General features: G+C 44.2%; 1 protein-coding gene across 1 annotated transcript in view; it reads right to left on the bottom strand.

The window, feature by feature from the left end:
• Window positions 1–14,007, bottom strand: part of CORO1C (coronin 1C) — a 191,582-nt gene extending 177,575 nt beyond the window's left edge. The window contains exon 1 of the mRNA XM_030218244.1: window positions 12,377–14,007. Within this exon, the coding sequence (XP_030074104.1) occupies window positions 12,377–13,895 (1,519 nt within the window). The 5' untranslated portion in view covers window positions 13,896–14,007. The remainder of the gene's footprint in view (window positions 1–12,376) is intronic.
• Window positions 14,008–15,042: the final 1,035 nt, after the last annotated feature.

Here is a 15,042-nt window from a genome sequence, read left to right as displayed (position 1 = left end):
AAGGGGCTCTTTCCTGTCCCGAAGGCGGAAGAGGCCACTGGACCACCAGGGCACTAGAAAGGGGAGGGGAGGCTATCAATCTGCCCATTTGTCCGGATTTCTGGACAAATGGGCAGGCTGGTGGGTGGGCCGTCCTATAGGACAGCCCCCCCACCAGCCTGCCCGTTTGTCCAGAAATCCAGACAAACGGGCAGATTGGCAAAACCCGTCCGGTTGCCCGGACATGCCCTCAAAAGAGGACATGTCCGGGTAAATCCGGACGTATGGTAACCCTAAGTAAACAGCCTACTGCAGCCCCCATAACAGAACCAGCCTGCCAGTGCCCAGTCTAAACTGAACTGCAATGATTTTGACTTGTAACCACTTGTAACCACTCGCCTCCACCTACCCTCCTCTCTTCCTTCCCGTTCACATTAATTGATTTGATTACTTTATTTATTTTTTGTCTATTAGATTGTAAGCTCTTTGAGCAGGGACTGTCTTTCTTCTATGTTTGTGCAGCGCTGCGTACGCCTTGTAGCGCTATAGAAATGCTAAATAGTAGTAGTAGTAGTTGTTGCATACTTTGCCAACAAAATTAAAAGTCTCTGCCAGGATTTACAGGTAATCCCACCCAGTCTCCAATCAGTTAACCAGGAGTGCATAAACTCGCCCCCTCCTGACACAGACAGGTGGGACACTTAACCCAATAACAGAGGAGAGCCTTGACAAAATCCTAAGAGACCTTCGACCAACTACCTGCTCCCTCGACCCCTGCCCATCAAAGATAGTGCAGCAGGCAAGTATGGGCCTCACAGAAGGTGCCACAAAAATTGTGAACGCCTCTCTTTCTAACGGGCAACCACCAACAGCATTAAAAAGGGCGGTGGTTCACCCTTTGCTAAAGAAAAGCAACCTTGACCAGGACAAACTTGAAAGTTACCGGCCAGTATCTGACATCCCTTTTCTAGGGAAACGTATAGTACAAACAGTCTGTATTCAACTCAGTGATTGGCTAGAAGAGAGAAACTGGCTAAATCCATGTCAATCTGGATTCAGACTTGGTTATGGAACAGAAACGGCCCTCGTATCCCTATTAGATGATCCTCACAGAAACCGAGACAGGGGATTCGTCTCAATACTGCTGGATTTCTCAGCAGCTTTTGACACTTTGGATGAGGATATGCGAGCACGACTGACAGAAACAGGTATCAATGGAACAACACTTGCTTGGTTCAAATCCTATCAGACAGACAACAATCCATAATGTTTGGCAGCAACTCATCGCCACCATGGGCACTGACCTGTGGGGTACCACATGGATCGATACTGTCACCTGTTCTGTTCAATATCTAATTCAAGCCACTAGCTGAGCTGATTCAGTCAATGGACACTCAGTTCTACATCTCCGTGGATGATGTGCAGCTACTCTTACCCATTGAACCTGACTTACCTACAGCCCTGAATAAACTGATTACCTGTCTAACATCAATTCAAGAATGGGCTAAACACAACAAACTTTGCCTGAACCCAAATAAAACCAAGCTTCTCCGGGTCCCTAACACAAGTGGATGCATACCTGACAGCAAAATCTCTTTTGGCAAGAATGAATTCCCGGGCTTTGATCCTGGGGAACTGGGTTTGACTCCCACTGCAGCTCCTTGTGACTCTGGACAAGTCACTTAACCCTCCATTGCCTCAGGTACAAATAAGTGCTCGACTTTACTTTATCTTTGTAAAGCTGCTTTAGAGCACTTCATGAGAATCAGTGAAGGTTTTTATGAACCAAAGAAAATTTGAAGCTAGCATTGATATTGTCAATATATTTAAAAACATTTTCTTGTAAAAAGAGCAAAATTGATAAAATCTATTTGGAAATAAATTAAAAGTTAAAATAACTCTTTCCAAGCAAGATTTTTATAACCAGTGATGAACACCACGCCCCCAGTTAAAGCTGCTGAAAACTGAAAGTAAGCGGTCGGGCGTTTTGAGGTCTTTTCCTTGCTTTTTAGAAATATTTTGTTAAAATCAAACATTATATTTCCATATAAATTTTATTGGATTCCTCTTTATATGTTCAGTGCTATTCCACTAGCAACATTCCATGTAGAAGCCTGCCCTTGCAGATCAGCAACGCGGCCGCACTTTCTAATAGCAAATTCCTTAGGTAGGTTCTTAAAATCACTAATCTTAATCAACTTCACAATTATTTCACTGTCTCGGACCCACGCCAACATGACATGTTTTGCGATGCTGCGTCAGGGCTTGGTCCTAAACCAGCACTGGCAACATCTCTCAGCGTGGATCTGAGACAGTAAAATAATTGTGATGTTGATTAAGGTAAGTGATTTTAAGAAACCTATCTAAGGAATTTGCTATTAGAAAGTGATTATTAAAGTTTTGTATTTTGAGATATTACTTTCTGTGACATGTTGTGAGACCGATGATGATATTAGTGAGTTGTCAGGCAGTGATCCTGGCGTGAAACGAGTCACTGCCAAGGTAGTACATTGCTTTTGACTCGTAACCACTTGTAACCACTCGCCTCCACCTACCCTCCTCTCTTCCTTCCCGTTCACATTAATTGATTTGATTTGCTTACTTTATTTATTTTTTGTCTATTAGATTGTAAGCTCTTTGAGCAGGGACTGTCTTTCTTCTATGTTTGTGCAGCGCTGCGTACGCCTTGTAGCGCTATAGAAATGCTAAATAGTAGTAGTAGTAGGTCTCCTGTTTCACAGTTTAACTTTGCTTATCTATACTAGATTTATTGTTACTGCGCTGGGCTTAATTTATATGTATCTATGATTATTGGCCCCGCTTTAATACCCCTCTTTACTAAGCTATGCTTGAGGCTCAATAGTGTTTTTAGCATGCGCTGTGTAGGTGTCCACAAAATTCCTATGGGAACCTACACAGTTAGCTCAATGCTCATTTTATGCACACACAAAAAATGCTAAACGCACCTTAGTAAACAGGGCCCTAAGTTTTATTCTAGTTTTGAGGCATTTTCGATTTTTTAACATAGCTTGAAAAGAACAGATCACACCTAGAAAAGGTATAGAAAATTGTAAAAAAAAAAGATTAGACATATGGAATAACTTCCATAGGAGAAAAAGCTCAAATAAATTAGGACTCTTCAACCTGGAACAGATGACTAAAGGGAGATATGTTAGAGAGATATAAAATCATGAAAGGTATAACTATTATTCACTGTATCTTTTAATACAAGACCTAACCATCAGGCCCTCCCTTTCAATGGGGTAAAAATTGGAATACTGGACCTCAATAAAGTTTGTAAGAGTAAATCAGGAGGAAAGGACCCCCACCTGGAGCTTGTAATTGGCAAAATCTCCTTGTAAATCTACTGCAGAGTTCTCCTGGTAATGCCTTCACACAGGCAACAGGAAATAATGGTGCTGAATCAGAGGTCATAATCTGTGCACTCCATAGCCTTAAATCATTCGTCCAGAACAGATCTTTATAGCATCAGGTGTTCAGGTCCACAAGTCCTGGAAGTGGCTTAATGGGCTCATGGCACTTTTTGTCATGCTGATCCCCTCTTCTCCCACCCCCAAAGGGCCTAATATTCAAAAAAGACTGTCCTAAATTTAGAATCCTAACGTAGGTGCTTAAATGTATTCCCTATTTTCAGTCATACATAGGATCCTAAGCTTTCCGCTGAAAATTCACCAAAATTTAGAAGTTTACAAGGTAGACGCCTAAATGAAGGCCTGTCATTCATTTGCATAGATTTAAGACTCTACTTTATTTATTTAATGTATTCATCCTTGTATCCCACAATTATCCAAAAACGAGTTTCGGTTCAATGTGGCATACATTTAATAGTTGTTAGAGATTACATTGATTCAATTACATTTACAAGGTTGTATAATGCTGTATTTTACAGTGGTTGGCAAGATAACTATACACTGGGTTTCTTGAGAAGATATGTCTTAGTTCATTCCTTAAACGAAAAGATGCATTGCAATTAGAGGTTGTCATGGTTGTGACTGTATCCCATGCCTACAGTCACCTCGCCTCCTGGTGACCAGGCCCTATGGCTGCTGTGGACTGTCTTCTCCGTTTCCCAAACATATTCCGGAATCCGGTTCCAGCCAAGCCCATTCCAGTCCTATTCAGATGTTCCAGCATTCCAGACTTACTTGTGACCTCATCTGTAATTGCTTTTATTAAGCACCTGGGAACTTTCAGGTTTGCCTTTGCAACAGAGGTCTTCAGATGAGTTTTCGTCTGTGTGTGTTTGTTGCAGTTCCAGCCCTGCTAGTTCTTGTCTTGCCAGTCTTCAACTTCTACTCCAACCCTGCTTGTTCCAGCCCTGCAAGCCTTCAGCTTCCGTTCTAATCCTGCTTGTCTTCTGCTTCAGTTCCTCCACTGTTTGTTCCAGCCTCCATTCCAGCTCTGCCTGAATCCTGTTCCAGCCAAGTCTGTTTGAGAATCCTGAATCCTGTTCCTGCCTTGTTTATTGTCTTGCTTCCAGTCAAGCCAAGCCCGTTCCAGAATCCAGTTCCAGCCAAGCCTGTTTGAGAATCCTGAATCCTGTTTGAGAATCCTATCTACAGCTTCAGCTCCAGTCCGGTAGTTCCAGTCCTACTTATTCCAGCCCTGCTCATCTACGGCTTCAGTTCCCATCCTGCTAGTTCCGGTCCTGCTTGTACCAGCCTGTCTGTGTTCAGGCTCACTTCCTGTTTGGGTGGTTCACCTGCTGCTGCTGGTCACCGGCAGTGGCCCAAGGGCTCACTACTCCGGACTCCGTGACAGTCCGTGACAGAGGTTGCGTTGTATCTTGTTGTTCCACAATGATTAGTGCATATTTTGCTCATAGAATTTCCTGAAGAGGTAGGTCTTTATGTCTTCTCTGAACTGGAGGTAGATCATGATGCTTCTTACGACTACAGGAACTGAGTCCCACCATTTTGAGCTCAGGTAGCTAAATCCTGCCATGTAGGTGGACTTATATAATACGTTTTTGCCATTGGGCAGGTGAAGTACTAGGTAACCTCTGGTTCCTGGGTTTGCATTTCTTGGTGATAGTTTGATCATGTCTAGCATGTAGTCCAGTGACATGCCAAACAGTATTTTGAAGATGATTGAGCTGGTTTTGAAAAATAATCTGGCCTTGATTGGGAGCCAACGTAGCATTATGAGTAGTGGGGTTGCTCTGTCATTCTTGGACGGTCTGCAACAATCGAAGTAGGTTTTCTTTGATAGCATTCTATAAGTTGTGCATGTCTCTAGGTGACCCGTCTATGCCTCTCCCTTGTCCACGCCCCTCTTTGGAGTTGGAGTTGTGATATGAAATTTAGCTGCATACGTTTTGTACAATAAGGCAAGGGTTCTCAACCCAATCCTCCGGACACACTCAGCCAGTTAGGTTTTCATGATACCCAGAATAAATATGCAGGAGATAAATTTGCATGCACTACCGCCATTCTATGCAAACTCATCTCATGCATATTCATTGAGAGTATCCTGAAAAACAGACTGACTACGGGCAGATCCACACATAGTTCCTAATTACTTCCAATTAAGTGCTTGTTAATGCCAATTATTGATTGCTTGTGCCTGCGGATCTGTGATCTGCGCCCAACTTTGAGCAGCCTGTACGGAATCTGGCAATATCCCCCCGGATTCTATATAGCGCACCTAGAGATCCACGCCAAAATCCAGGTGGATTCTATAACAACACGTGTAACTCAATTGGCTTAACAAGCAAATTAGCATTGATAACAGCACTTAACAAGCAATAATGAGCACTGATTAGCAATAATTAGAATTTACACGCACAACTTGCTAAGCATATTCTGTAATGAATGGCGCCTAACTTCTAGCAAATGCCATAAAATCAATGCATGCCCTAACAAACTTCCGAAAACTACTAAAAACCAACCTGTTCAAAAAGGCGTACCACAATTGACCCACACTAATTATCAGACAAGGAAACCGATACTTGAAATAGACAAAATGAGCCTTCAATACTTGACTGGCAACATTCCATGTAGAAGCCTGCCCTTGCAGATCAGCAATGTGCAGGACGTCAGACTCACAGAAACAGAAGCCTGCGCGGCCGCATTGCTGATCTGCAAGGGCAGGCTTCTACATGGAATGTTGCTAGTGGAATAGCAACATTCCATGTAGAATCTCAAATAGTAGCAACAGAATCTCAATAGTAGCAACATTCCATCTAGAATCTCAAATAGTAGCAACAGAATCTCCAATACTAGCTACATTCCATGTAGAATCTCAAATAGGGAAAGGGAAATGGGACTTGATATACTGCCTTTCCGAGGTTTTTGCAACTACATTCAAAGCGGTTTACATATAGTCAGGTACTTATTTTGTACCAGGGGCAATGGAGGGTTAAGTGACTTGCCCAGAGTCACAAGGAGCTGCAGTGGGAATCGAACTCAGTTCCCCAGGATCAAAATTCACTGCACTAACCACAAGCCTACTCCTCCACTCCAGGAGTGGCCTAGTGGTTAGAGAACTGCTCTTGATGTCTAAAGGTGGCCGCTTCAAATCCCACTGCTGCTCCTTTTGATCTTGGGCAAGTCATTTAACCCTCTATTGCCTCAGGTACAACATTAGATTGTGAGCCCTCCAGGGACAGGGAAATACCCAGTAGACCTGAATGTAACTCACCTTGAGCTACTACTGATAAAAGTGTGATCAAAATCCAAATATATAAATAAAACGGATGGTTCCTTCTCTGGTAGTTGGTTTGCAAGATGTGGTTTGCCACAGGGATCTCCATTGTTGTCTATTTTATTTAACATTCTGTTGGTCCCTCTAGGAAGGCTACTTGAATCTGAAGGTTTTAAAATGTTTATATACACTGATGACATTATTGTCATAATAGACTTTACACAAACTAGACAAAACCGAACTCTTGCCACTTGACTGTTTAACCTCACTGCTATTAAAGAAAGTTACACAATACGCACTACCAATCTATTTCCTAAATTGAAGATGACATCTCTATAGTCGATGACCTAACTTATGCTACAACTCACTTTATCACTTAGAAACCTCTATGCAATGCCATTATGCATTCCTCTGTACCATGCAGTGGCGTTCCTGGGGGGGGCTGGCACCCGGGGCAGATCGCCGATGCGCCCCGCCCCCCGGGTGCAGCGCCCCCCCCCAATGCAGCACAGACCCCCCCCCCGGTGAAAGGACACCCCCGTGAAGGAACCCCCCCCCCCCGCCGGGTGCACGCCGCTGGGGGGGGCGCCACGTGCGCCTGCCCTCCGTTGTTCCATGCTTCTTCTCTGCCCCGGAACAGGAAGTAACCTGTTCCGGGGCAGAGAAGAAGCATGGACCAACGGAGGACAGGTGCGCGCGGCACCCCCCCAGCAGCGTGCACCCGGGGCAGACCGCCCCCACCGCCCCCCCCTAGGAACTCCACTGGTACCATGTATGTATGCACCTTGATGCAAAATCATTTGTATGCAATACCACAATGTATTCCTTTTTACCATATATGTATACACCTAAATGTATTACCATTTGAAATTCTGTACCCGGACGTGGCGATCACCATCACGGCATAATGTAAGCCACATTGAGCCTGCAAATAGGTGGGAAAATGTGGGATACAAATGCTACAAATAAATAAATAATTCCAGTCCCTTCAGGCTTAGCAAATGTGGGATTCAATACTCTATTTCATTAATTGCTAAATAGATGTCAGACAGTTTACTAAAATTAAACAAGGATAAGACTAAATTTCTTCTGATAGGATCAAAAGACAAGATTGCTTCTATTGTTATTGAGAAGGTTATTTATAAATTGGAACCCACCTTTGAAAATACTAGGGGTAATTTTGGACTATCATCTAACATTAGAATCACACGTACATCAACTAATAAGAAATTGTTTCTGGACAATGAATTTTTGACACAAAAACATTTTAAATTGATTGTCCAGTGATGATTTTTCTTCTAAATTAGATTACTGTAACATTATGTATACAGGATGTACAAAGGCCCTGTTTAAAACAAACCAAAACTGCAGTCAGTGCAGAATGCTGCAGTAAAACTGATTTGCTCAAGGAGGAAATCTGATAAGAGTGACCTCTTTGTATGTTCAGCTTCAATGGATGCCTGTAGAGATCAGAGTATTGTTTAAATTATAATGCATGATTTTCCAGATTCGACAAGGAATAGCTCCTGGCTATATGATTCATTTACTTGATTTTTTCATGTGCCTTCTGCAAATGGTCTTTACGATCTTTTAACCAACTGAGTTTTCCAGATCCTAAAGGGATATGATCAAAGACACTTTTTAATTCTCTCTTTTCCTATCAGGCAGCTAATTTACTATCAGAGAATTTAAGAAAAGAGTATAATTTAGGAAAATGATAAAAACTATTCTTTTTTTTGTGAATTTGTCACTTCTAAACTAATGTAATCTGGATTTTATTTGTAGAAGTTTTTTATTTTTTTATATGGTCCAAGGTATTTTATCAAATTTTTCTTGTTTGTGATTTGCTTTGAATTCATTGGGTCTCATTTTTGAAAAACGTCTAAAAATGTGTCATAAAGCAGCATTTGGACCAATTTCTTCTCGAAATATCCAAATTGATATTTTTGAAACCTATTTTGCAGGCGATTATCTATGCAATTTGTCTGTAGTGCATCCAAATCGCAAAGGGGAGCGTTGGGGGCGGGCTTAGGGTGTTCCTAACACTTGGACGTTTTATAGCCACAATGGAACAAAACAAAACAAAAATGTCTAGGGCTGAAACTTCAATGTTTTGGTCTAGACCTGTTTTTAGAATAAATAAGGCACAAAAGGGTGCCCTAAATGACCAGAAGACCACTGGAGGGAATCAGGGATTACCTCCCTTATTCCCCCAGTGGTTACTTACTGACCCCCTCCCGCCCCCCAAAGATGTGATTAAAAATATTACTTACCAGCCTCTATGACAATTTCAGATGTTATAGCCAGGTCTATTAGTGTAGTGGTCAGTAGAATGGACTACAGAGAGGAGGACCCAGGCCCATATCCCCCTCTACCTGTTACACTTGTGGTGGAAATTGTGAGCCCTTCCACACTCTTTCAAAACCTACTGTACCCATATATAGGTGACCCCTTCACCTATAAGGGCTATTGTAATGGTGTACAGTTGGGTACGGTAGGTTTTTGGTGAGTTTTGGAGGGCTCAGCATACAGTATAATGGGGTAATGGTGAGATGTGTACCTGGAAGTCCACTGCAGTGCCCTCTAGGGTGCCCCATTGCCCTCTGGGGATGTCTGTATGGCCAGTCTACTAAGAATGCTGGCTCCTCCTACGTCCCAATGGCTTGATTTTCTCTTGGGTTGTTTTTTTTTTTTTTTTCAAAAATGGCCCAAAAGGTAAGCCCACAGAGCATGAAAACATCTTGACTGTGGCCATTAAAAAAAAAAAAAAAAGATAGACATTTTACTGTTTCAAAAAATGGCTATATTTCCTATTCGGATTTGGAATGTTTAGTGCAAAATGTCCAAAGCCCAACTTATACATCATATTGAAAATATCCCTCATTGGGTATCAGGGGCGTAGCCAGACAACAGATTTTGGGTGGGCCTAGGCAAGAATTGGGTGGGCACCAAGTGTTCTACCCCCCCCCCCCCCCCCAAAAAAAAATAAATTATCTCAGCTGGTGGGAAAATGCTTCTTTCCACCTTGGCAGCAGGCATGCACTGAAAACTGAGCATACGCAGGTGTCGGTGTCATGGAGAGCGTTTTCGTTACCATCAGTGAAAACTCTTCAGCTGGCGGAGCTTGGGATTCCCATCAGTTACCACTAAACATTTGCTACTGTTGGGTGGGCCTGAGCCATAAATGGGTGGTCCTTGGCCCACCTAAGCCCACCCGTGGCTACGCCACTGTTGAGTATTAGCAGAATGCAAAACCAGAGTGTAATGTAATATAATAAAATGAGGGGGCAAATGAAGCAAAAATTTGGGAACAGCACTAGTACATTTTCAAAGAGGTCAATTTAGGAGCTTAACTCTCAAACAAAGTTAGAAATTCCAATTCTGAATATTGGCCACCAAGATTTCTAAGTTGGGCCAGGTGAAATTTAATCCTTTCCCCTGATGAGTTACTCCTATGGTTTATTTATTTCATACCTCTAAAGGTTATTCTCTGTGATGTTGTTTTTCTGCATATCATCCAGCCCTTAAATTAGATGTGTATTTCTTATTTTGCAATGGAGATTACACATATACTACAAAAGTGTTTCATGCTGGCATTTGCCATTGCTCTGCGGCACACATCTGCGAGCTAACTGCTCACATGGAGCTTGGGTTTGGAAAAGTGATTAAAGGGCCCTTTTACTAAGGTGTGTCGGCACCTACGTGCATCTGACACATGCCAAATTGGAACTACCGCCATGCTGCTGCGTGCCGCGGGTGGTAATTCCATTTTTGGCGCGTGCCCAAATCGTGCGGTAGAAAATATGTTCTGTTTTCTACCGCACGGTGCTTACCCGGTGGTAAGCAGCAGTTTATGCGTGCTGACCGCTTACCGCCTGGTTAGGGCATGAGACCTGACCGCTAAGTCAATGGGTGACGGTAAGGTTTCAGGCCAAAAAATGGACACTCGCTGGTTTTAATTTTGCAGCAAAACAAAAATGCCTTCTTTTCAGGCGTTGACCTGCGTGCGTCCAAAACAGGCACCTAAACCAGCGCATGTCACTTTTAGGTGCGCCTTAGTAAAAGGGAGGAATTTTGGTGTCCAGAACCACCACAAACAAAAAATTGAAGATTGTGCTTTCAGCTTTGGATCTTGGTGTTTAATTGGTTTCCCTTGGACGTGCAGTTTTGCAAAATCTGGAACTTCAACATGTAACTGACAGATTGGGCTGTTTACACATGCTATTGCTGGTACTTACACATTACAACACCCCAAGTGATTCTACTTTTTTTTTTTTTTTTCTGAATGTGTTCTTTTGTGCTGCCAAATACATGCATTTTCTCCATGGCTTTATACCTTTTTTTGCAAACGCCTCCACTTTCAGTGAGCTTTTTATATCATAAATGCATGTCGTGACCCTCCAGACTTGGTTGTCCTTTTTCTGAACAGGCTCACGTATGCAAAACTGAGCTTCAAATCCGACTTTAAATCATAGGATGAACCACTTAACTCCTAAATTAGGTCATTTTCAGGAGCAGTTCTTTTCTATGGTTATTTGAACAGTATTTAGATAATTAGCTCAAATGGGGCACTAAAGCATGAAAATATTTTATCACTTCTTATATACTGAGTGGATTAAGGAGGTCTCCTTAGAGGCTTTAAAAGTACTGCGGTTAAATGGAGAATCCTCCCAAGAAAATGAATTCTAAGGTCATGGCTGTATTATTTGTTCTCATGTTTGATCTCTAAACCAATATTGTTTAATCTGCTTAAAACTATTCTTTGCTACTTGTGTCAAACAACTCTCAGTCAAACACAACACAATACAAGGACCACACCCTGCAAACGTGAATTTTCCAGCGATAACCAACCTGCTCCACAGTCGGATCCTTGAATTTTGTCCTACCTTTAAAATAATTGTTCAGTCTAATAAACTGCCCTCAGATTGCACAAGTCTAAAGATGCTAAGCTGCTACCCTAACAGATCTCCCCCCCCCCCCTTCTGTGCTGAAAGCTAAGATTATCCCTAAATCTTTACAGAGACGTACTAAGCAACTTACTTTATCTCTGTCCAGTGCATATAGATAGACAAAGATGGATAGGGTCAATCCAGATAGTAACCTCATCTTGTTAATCACTTGTAAGCCACATTGAACCGAAATTTGTTTTTGGATAATCGTGGGATACAAGAATAAATAAATACATATTTTCTGCTTTCTGGGTCGCCTATATGCACCTGCCATAGCCTGAGAGTTTAGCAAGGACACACAAACACATACATTCACTTTCTCACCCTCATAAGCCGCCTTCTCCTTTGGAAAAGACGCTCAAAAATTAGACTCCCTAATTTGCTTAGAGCCCGACACAATCTAACTCGACAGCTCCCAGCAGTGACCTCATCGGCAGCCTGCGCTATGACGTCACCCCTAGAGCCCAGCCCAGATCTAGGCAGAAGCGCAGCGCTCCTGTCTGTTGCGCTGACTCGCGCTAGGTTTGGCAGCCATGTACTATGCATTTCTTTGTGCTCAACGCCTCAGGCCACGCCAAAGCACGTTTTATAAGACTGTACAAACTTCAATAGTTTGTTCTCAGAAACTGCCTGTGTCAATTTATTAGACTGGATCTAATTGCCTCTCCCCTACCACACCCAGCAGTGGGTTCACTGTAAAATAAATAAGCAGCAGGGCAAGCCGACGCAGGCTAAGAGCGATTTGGGACGGAAGCTCGGGCAGGAGCCCGGGGATTCCTCACCTTTTTTGGTCGGCGTGCGGCCGCTTTCTGCTCCTTTCCTGACATCGCTGTGCTGTTTCTCAAAGGTTCGCTTCACATCAGCCACAGTGGGCGATTTTTCGTCACCCTCCTGCTCTCTCTCCGAGACCTCCCCCCAGGGTCTGGGTGGGCTCACCGGTAGGCTGCTAGGCGCTGCCTTGCTCTGGCTCTCTGGGGAGTTGTCTTGAGGGGCTCGTTCGCAGCCCCCGCTGCCCTCAGGGCTTCTCTCCTGCTGCTGCTCTTCCTCCTCCTCCTCCTCCTCAGCCCGGCTGCTGTTACACCTTGCACTGACCGGTGAGGCTGCCTGGTCTCGTTCGGTTTGGGGATCTGGACTAGTGGGAGCCTTTGGGCTCCAGCCTGCTGTCCCTTCCGGCTCCACAGCACATGCCTTTCCATCCTGTCCTTGGCTTTCCTTGCCAGCCTCCCTGGGAGGATCTGTGCTTATCTTCTCGGCAGGGAGTGGGGGGAGCACCGCACCGTCTTCACCGGGGTCTCCCCTGCCACTACTGTCAATGCCCTGGAAGCTCTGCAGGTTTAAGACGAGTTTGTTCACTTGCCTGCTTCCCACGCTGCTTTCGGAGTCCGTCCGGCTCAGTTGTCTGCTAAGGATTCCCCGTGAGCTCGCGGCGTTTTCGAGCTCCTGGTTATTCTTCCCTCCATCCTGATCGCTCCAGCTCCGCTGAATCCTCAGCTTGTACTCTGTGACCTCTCTCGTTGGAGACCCGCTCATCGTCTGTGTGTGCAAGGACTGGGGTGTCTCTCTGGAAATACTCAGTTCGTTTTCCTCCACTTTATAAATGATTGTGTTTACCTTTCTGTCTTCTGGGCTGTCATCTTCCGAGGGCTGATGTCCGAGCTTGACCTCCAGCACCTTGGAGGAGGTTTCAGGCTGTCCCCTTTCCCCAAATGATCTCCTACCGTCGTATTCTTCCGGCCGTGACCCCCTGCTTCTCTTCTCCCCCGGCCTCCCCTCCTGCAGGTTTCCGCTCATCCTCAGCTCCTTTCTGGAAACGAGAACATACCGTCGTTCACCCTTGTCCCGTTCAGCTATTTCGCTTCTGAAGGTCAGAGTCTCCTGCCTGACTTGCTCTGCCTGCCGGAAAGCCTGGCCGTCCCATTTGGTCACTGCTCTCACTGGACAGCTCGGAGAGGCTTTTCTCAGCACTTTGCTGATAAATCCATTTTCAAAGCTTTTTCTGGCAACGCGATCCTGCTCCCGAGGCTCAGGTTTCCGTAACTTAATGGACTTTTGGGAAACCGACAGATCAATATTTCCTGTGTTTAACACGGATGGGAGGCGATCCGCGTTTAAGTCCCCATCCCCACGTTTCGGCGAGATCCTGGAGCGTTTGCACGCACAAGTGGCCGAAGGAATCCGGTTTCCTCTACCTGCCGAATAGCTGCAGCCAAGTTTTACTTCCAGCTTTACAATGCATGGGCTTGATTTGCATTTAGAGCTGACCTTTGACTGTCCAGATGTTTTTGCATAGAGGAGGTTCATTTTTCTAAAGCCCCTCTTTGCCTTTTACTCTTGCTAGGCTGGGTGGTTCCATGATTTATACCCGGGTATTTCTTTCGTTGCTCCTCTCTTGGGTATGGCAGGGAGCTTCCAGTGCTGCTGCGGAGTCAGGGACCTCTGGAAGGATTTCCAAGAGCTGACTCGTCCCCCTCGGTCGTTAAGCTTGGAGATGGCTGTCAGATTTTTATTTATTTACTTGCTAAAGAAGTTGTACGCGAAATATGCCCGCTAATAAGGCGCGCAGCTGAAGACTGATAAGCGGATAATTTGCACCTTAAAGTATTAAAGCGGGTAAACACAGTGAAATACCAAGCAGCGAAGTAACGGCTCCATTTATTAAACAAGGCAGGCAAGCTTTATAAGAAAAGTATTTTTAGCTGAAGTGGGCCAGTTCAGAACTGCCAACTTCTGCTAGTTTCCCAAGGTAAAACGTGTCGGTGCTGGGTTTTTTTGGCAGCTCCTACTCAATATATTGCAGTTACTAAGGCGAGGCAGGACAGTAAACCTAACAGTGCTCTGGGATTATTATTTTTTTTGCAAAAGGTCAAATGCCAGAACTGGCCAAACTTCCTTCCAGAATCTGGGACACCTGGTTGGCCCTGGCATGGCACAGCCATTAAGCATGACTAACACAGAGCAGCTTAAGTTGAAACAAACATGATGCCCCCTATGCTCGGAAGCAAACCCAGGTGCTAAAGGCAATTGGGCTGGACTAGATCTCACATCAGTGAGCGCAGACTGCTCAGAGGCTCTAGCGCAGGAGACATGCGTGCCAAAAAGTAGCGCAAATGTAGTCAAATGGATGTTAATGAGGTCATTTCCTATTCCCTCCCAATGCTCAGAGAGCAGGGGCACAAAACAAAGCCACCCTTACTGCTGAAAAGAAGAATGCCAGCTCGGAGCAGGCATTAGGGTGTTTGAAGAGAGGATTGCTGTGTTTCTTTCTTTAAAATTTGCCAGTTTTTATATAATTTGGAAGCAGAAGGAATCGCGTGCAAGCTCCTAAGCACTGGTAGTGAGAAATGAATGTGTGCGAGTTAAAGGAAACTCGAAAGTGACAGCACACACCGGCGCCTGTTTCTTGCCTTCCAAGTTTTAAAAAAATTGAAATACTTGTATTTGAATGTGC

This window comes from Microcaecilia unicolor, chromosome 11 (genome assembly GCF_901765095.1).
Source record: "Microcaecilia unicolor chromosome 11, aMicUni1.1, whole genome shotgun sequence".
NCBI classification, from domain to species: Eukaryota; Metazoa; Chordata; class Amphibia; order Gymnophiona; family Siphonopidae; genus Microcaecilia; species Microcaecilia unicolor.
The sequence above is the reverse complement of the archived record's forward strand: the minus strand, read 5'-3'. Positions and strand labels throughout refer to the sequence as shown.